Genomic DNA, 6,373 nt, shown 5'->3' with positions numbered 1-6,373 from the left:
AGCGGCGCGGCCGGCGCAGACCGGCTCAGGCCGGTATATAAGGGAGCGCCGGGAGCGAGCGCCGCGCAGCCGGCGCCGCCGCGGGCAGCGCAGCAGCCGGGACGGCGGCAGCGGCGCCGCCTGCGCTCCCGCCGCCGCCATGGGCAGCCCCTAGCGCCGCCAGCGCCGGTGAGTGCGCCCGGGGCGCGGGCCCCCCTCCCCATTATTTATTATTATCATTTTTTTCCTCCCTTCCCCCCTTATCTTTTTTTTTTTCATCCGCCCTCCCCCGCCTCGCTGCGCCCGCGCGGAGCAGCCGGTGCGGCGGCGATGCGCAAAACGCGCCCGAAATGTTGGGAAAGTGATGGGGGGGAGGCTGGGTGCCCCCCGCGCGGGGCTGCCCGGGGRTTCCCACAGCCTCCCGCAGCGCTCTTCTCCATCGCTATTTTTTTTTTCATATCATGTGCTGCATTTTATTTTTTTAATTGCATTTTCCCCCTTCTTTTAGGTGATGCTGTATTTATTTATTGGCTAGCGCGCTGCCCGCTATCCCGGGCGCTGCCCGCGCGGCGGCTCCGCGCACGCGGGGCGGCCCCCGGGGGGGGTCGCGGGGGTCCCGCACGTGCCCGGCCCCGGCGCGAAGTTGCTGCGGGGCGCACGGGGTGCGGGGGGGCACGGCGGGACCCCCGCACCACGAGCGGGTCCCCAGCCCGGAGGAGCCCCCCGGTGCACGGAGCATCCCCCGCCTGTCGCAGCTGCATCACCGGGAGGGCGCCGGGTCCCCAAACTGGGCTTGGTGGCGGGGATGGGAGCGGGTGCCGCACACGCCATTTTGGCATCGGGCACCTTCCCAGCAAGTTATCCGTCCCCCCGCATCCCCTTGGAAAACTCCCAYTGGAAAACTCCGAGTGACCGGCCCCACAGGGAGGAAGCCTGAGATCCCGACCCGGGTCGGGATTTCGGGAATGCCGCTCGGCGGGGGGATTAGGGCGGCTTTGTCCGGCGGGCGTGAGACTCCGCRCCGGAGCCGGTGGATGTTTCGGGAACGGTGTCCCCGCGCTCAGGTGACGGCGCCGCAGCAGCGCTGGCCGAGCCTGGAGTTTCTCCTCGGCTCTAAGGCCACRGCCGGACAAAGCAGCCCCGTGGCGCCGGGAGGGAAACTTCTCCCGGAGTCCCGCGGCCGCGCCTGGCTCCGCGYGGGCGCTGCTGCAGGTGCCGAGCTGGGCGTCCCGGGGCCGGGCTCTTCCCCTGCTCATGCCTCGCTCTTCCTGCCCTCTCTCGCAGATCCAGAATGACGGTCAAAGCAGTGAAGATGTCGTGCGCCGCTCCCAATGTCTATACTAAAGTGCCTGACGGAGGATGGGGCTGGACGGTCGCGCTCGCCTTCTTCTTTGTGGAAGCCCTCACGTACGGCATCATCAAGTCCTTTGGGGTCTTCTTCAACGACCTGATGGAAAGCTTTGATGAAACCAACAGCAGGATATCCTGGATCATCTCCATATGCGTGTTCGTGCAGACGTTCACAGGTGGGCGCGCGGAGCGGGGCGGCGGAGCGGGCCGAGCCGCCGCGGGCGCCCGCCCGCCCTCACGGGCTCTTCTCTTCCAGCTCCCCTCTCCACGGTGCTCAGCAACCGCTTTGGCCACCGCGTGGTGGTGATGGCCGGCGGGGTGCTCATCAGCAGCGGCATGGTGGCCGCCTCCTTCGCCCGCACCGTGGTGGACATGTACGTCGCCATCGGGGTCGTTTCTGGTGAGTTCTGCCATCCCCTCCTCGCCGCTCGCTAGCGAAGCCTCCGGCAAACGCGGCTCCAGCTACGAGGGCTTCCTCGCCCTCTGCCTCTGCTCTCTCCCTCCACGCTGCGACTTATTTATTTATTTCTGGGCATTAGTCACTCTGCAACTTCAGCTCCCCGCTCGGTAGCTTTTCCCACAGAGCTGGCTGCAGAGAAGATGGTTGTGGTTTCCCCCCTTCCCCTTGGCCCTCCGCGCGGGCGCTGCCGCTTCCCAAGGCATCCCGGCGCACGCGGCTCTCGCRTCCCTTGGGGACGATCCCGCTCCGCGCGGGCAGCGGTGGCGTTGGGGACACGTGGGTTCGCCGCTCTTTCCTGTCTCGGTTTCCTGTGTCACCCAGGGCAGCTCCCGGGGGACGCAGCTCCGCGGGGAGGCTCTTGCGGACGCTCACGTTGCTCCYGCTTCCCTGCGGGACACGGAAGCGCTTCCTGGGAGCACATCCGCTAACGTTGCAGGGGTGGCAGCCCCCCAGCTGTCCCCGCTCTGCGCCGGGTGTCCCTCAGCCCCATAGTTTGAAGAAGCGATAGGTCCCAGCTCAAAGCCTAAGCACGCGAGGTTCTTGAACCGGCACTGCTGGCTGCTTGGGAGCAGAGGGCTCTAGCTCACGCTTTGGGKTTTTTTTGTTTTCTTTTTCCCCCACCCCCTTAAAAATCTTAATCCCTTTGGCTTTAGACCAAAACAAATAACCTTCTGGTTTCCCCAATGATTCTCTTCCAGGGTGACTCGCTGAGTTGGCCGAAATGACCCCGTAGTCTCGCCACCGGGAAAGCCGACTTAACGGGTTCTCGCACCGGTGTTTGCTTCTCCCTTGCTTGTTGTTATGGCAATTTTTGGCATTTATTCACAGGCCTCGGATACTGCCTCTCTTTCCTCCCGACTGTCACCATTTTATCACAGTATTTTGACAAAAGACGTTCGCTGGTCACAGCGGTGGCATCTACAGGAGAATGTTTCGCTGTCTTCTCTTTCGCGCCAGGTACGCAGACCGAATCCCAAACCTAGATGCATGTGGGAGGCACGAGGCAGCACTCTGACCCCCCTGCCACCCACCTGGGACCCTCGGGCCCCACATACGGGGCCGGTGCTCGTGTGTGTCTCGGTCACCAGTCCCTGCAGCCACCGGCTCCGTGTCCTGCGGGCCGGGTTACGGGCGGGACACGGAGCCCGTGTCGCAATCCTTGGCACCCTTGTCCATGCCCGCAGCTGTGACGGTGCTGAGGCCCTGACCCGAGGGGACCCTCGGCTGCCCCAGCTCCGAGCCCATACAAGGAAAGTTTTCCCCGGGGAAGGGGACGGGCACAGAGTGCATCCCGCAGCCTGCGGGCGAGGAAGGCTCCGCTGTCATTCCCAGCATCTCCGGTCAGAACAGGGCACCCCGCACGGACACCCAATCCTGGCTCCCTATATCTGTCCATCCGGCTAAAAATACGCCCGAGAAACGTCAGCTTTTTAAAGTAACCGTTCCTAAAGGTTAGCGGGCTGCCGCTTGGCACGCGCCTTATCCGCCAGCTCCTGGTGAGGGGGAACCCTCAGGGCACCTCGTCGTGGACCCTGCACGGAGCTCCGTGGCCTCCCCGCGGTGCCCGCCGCTGCTCCCTGCCCCGAGGTGCCGCCTGCCTTGGGTTAACCCCACGCTGGGTTCCTTCCGCCCGCTCCCGCACACAGGGTGGGCTGGGCCCGGAGAGGAAGCGCAGACGTCGCTCGCTCCCGTCCGCTAAAAATAACCCCACCGAGCGCCGAGGGGACGAGCCAAGGGGCCGCGGTGCCGCCGGGCTGCAGCCGCGCTCCCTCGGCGCCTGCCCGCTGCAGCCGCGCTCCCACGGAGCTGCCACGGGGATGCTAGTGCAGCTGGGTGCTGCACAGGATGCCCATTGGGGTGCTGCTCCAGCACGCCCTGCTTGGCCTCTGCTGTGTGAGCCCAGRGCTGGGCACCCTTCTGGCTTCGCTGCAGTAGAAAGCAACGGGGTCTTGGTTCCTTCCCTCGCTGTCATCTCGGGKAGCTTCGTGGTGGGTAGTTAGTTACTCACTCTGTGCCCTCTCCCCGCAGCCATCACGGCCCTGAAGGAGCAGATGGGCTGGCGCTACAGCCTCCTCGCCGTGGGGGTGCTGCAGCTGGGCATCGTCGTGTGCGGCTCGCTGCTGCGGCCCATCCTCATCGTCCAGGAGCACGAAGAGGTGAAAGCCCAGCCCGTGGAAGAGCCCGCAGAGACCAAGTACATGCTTGAAAACGAGCAAACGCGCACCTCAATCGAGTCCATCGACTCAGGAGTAGAAATAACTACCTCACCCAGCAATGTGCCTGGAAAAACCAAAGCAGAGCCCAAAAGTGAAGAGCCAAAGGAAAACGTACAGATCCTTGTTGACAATAACAGCTCCCCTACAGAACCAAAAACCCAACTACTGGACTTCTCTGTGATGAAAGACTATAGCTTTATCTGTTAYGCGTTCTTTGGCCTGTTTGCCACCTTGGGGTTCTTCGCTCCCTCGCTGTACATCATTCCCCTGAGCCTCAGCCTGGGCATCGGCAAGGACCACTCCGCGTACATCCTGTCGGCCATGGCCATCGCGGAGGTCTTGGGAAGAATTTCAGCTGGCTGGGTCCTCAACAAACAGCCCATCCGCAAGATCTACATTGAACTCATTTGTGTGATCCTGCTGTCTGTAGCACTGTTTGCCTTCCCGTTCGCCTCCGGGTTTTGGGGCTTGATGGCATGTAGCATATTCTTTGGGTTCATGCTCGGGACGGTGGCGGGCACGCACATCCCGCTGCTGGCAGAGGACGACGTGGTCGGCATCGCCAAGATGTCCTCTGCAGCTGGAGTCTACGTCTTCATTCAGAGCTTGGCTGGGTTGGCTGGACCACCCCTTGCAGGTACCTCTAAAACACGCGTGTCGCTTTTTGGGTGTTGGACACCAGCTGCTAATGCTGAGTCCTGCTGTGGAAGTGTCCTGGTGGGACGGTACTATGACTAGTGGTAAAACTCTGCAACTTGTATTAAGAGGCTCCTGGAGCCACAGGATTGCTGCAATGCAGCTCTGCAGAGTCCCAAAGATGAGGCAGCCTCCGCTGAGGAACCTCAGAGTGAGGAAAAACACCGCAGTGCTGGCCTGAGCCTGCTAGAACCTAAAATTGGCATCGTTTCAGGCTCTAGTGCAGGATGCACACGAACTGCTTTGGCTGTGCATGTCTCAACCAGACGTTCTGCAAAAAGATGAAGTTGCTAACGTAATAACTAGATGCCTGATGTATCTCAGGCTTAAAGTCCCTGCAGTCAGGAAAAGGTTCTCACTTGCCTGAAGATGACAGTATTTCTCCCTGGAAATGCTGCTTTAGCACTTTTGGTTTGTTTAATAGAACATGCATTTGTCACTTTTTTTTTTTTTCCCCCAGTGGGAAATAAAAATCCCACTGGACGGATGGGCAGCTGGCGGTGCCTGAYGGGTGTAACCGTTTCCTCCGTAGGTGTCTTGGTGGATACGACGCAGAACTACAGCTCGGCCTTCTACTCGTGCGCGGCCGGCATGGTCCTGGGCGCCGCGTTCCTGGCGCTCGTGCGGCCCTGCAAGGCCGGGCCGTGCCGCCGGCGGGAGCCGCGCGCCGAGGCGCCGGCCGCCGAGGCCCCCCCGCAGGACCCCCCCGAGGACTTCATCGAAATGGACATTGGAAAGGCAGACAGTTCAGGAAAAGGCTCCGACGGCGCCGCGTGAAGAGGCTGTTCCACCTCCATGCAGCGCTCCCGGGGCGCRACCGGGGACCGCGTCAGCTCTGCTCCACCTTTTAAAACTCCATTCGAAAGGGAATGCAACGTTTGAAATGTGAACTGTTGCTACCAACAAGGTTTTTTTTATCATTAGAGAAACAATTTTTTTTTTTTTTTTAAAAAAACCAACAATGGAAAGTTCCACAGAAAATACAGATAGCCACATAAGAATAAACTCTGTCTCGCATGAAGATGTGATTCACACTCCCGCTTTCCTCCCAAGTGACAAGTATAGGTAAAGGGTTGGCTCATCCCAATGGAAAAAGCAAGCCCGGGAACACCTGAAGCAGCCCCTGGAACTCTGAGCAGTCTCTGCCTTCATCCCACACTGCAACTCCCGCACAGCCAGTGAACAGATGATCCAACTACAGACAAGTATTTCACAAGGCACCGGTAATAAACTGACTTTCCCTCAGAAAAACACAGATTCCTGAGGAAGAGGCTAGGCTGGAGAGCTGACTTAAATTGCTAGCGTTCTTCTAATTAACTTGAATGTCACAAATGCTGGGAAACCGGAGGTTCCACGCATCTTTATGGCCAGTTATTATTGCACATACTTCACTACGAGATCATTTTTCTTCTCCCAATTAGTATCCTTCAAACTGTTTGCTATTGAGAGTCAGATCTGATGTACTGTTTCTAATTTAACTAGTATTTATTAACTTATTCTCAGATTGTTAAAGGCTGATAGGTTAAATAACTGGAGAGGAAAAATAATCTTTTTGAATAACGAAGTTATCTTTCCATCAATCCTTTCAATACCTATCTTGTATTGCTAGCTTGTGAAATTGTTGGGAAACTTTTATTTTTACAGCATAGAGTGTAGCTGTTTTTAATAGGTA

General features: G+C 59.2%; 1 protein-coding gene across 1 annotated transcript; it reads left to right on the top strand.

The window, feature by feature from the left end:
* Positions 1–143: 143 nt before the first annotated feature.
* Positions 144–5,641, top strand: SLC16A6 (solute carrier family 16 member 6). The gene is made up of 6 exons (XM_026046894.1): positions 144–168; positions 1,264–1,505; positions 1,586–1,729; positions 2,618–2,746; positions 3,818–4,642; positions 5,234–5,641. The coding sequence occupies exons 2-6, from the start codon at positions 1,271–1,273 to the stop codon at positions 5,476–5,478; spliced, it is 1,578 nt and encodes a 525-aa protein (XP_025902679.1). The 5' UTR covers positions 144–168; positions 1,264–1,270; the 3' UTR covers positions 5,479–5,641.
* The last annotated feature ends 732 nt before the right edge of the window (positions 5,642–6,373 follow it).

Source organism: Nothoprocta perdicaria, unplaced genomic scaffold (assembly GCF_003342845.1).
Source record: "Nothoprocta perdicaria isolate Ctin4 unplaced genomic scaffold, notPer1 scaffold_46, whole genome shotgun sequence".
Classification (NCBI taxonomy): domain Eukaryota; kingdom Metazoa; phylum Chordata; class Aves; order Tinamiformes; family Tinamidae; genus Nothoprocta; species Nothoprocta perdicaria.
This window is presented reverse-complemented; position numbering and strand designations above follow the sequence as displayed.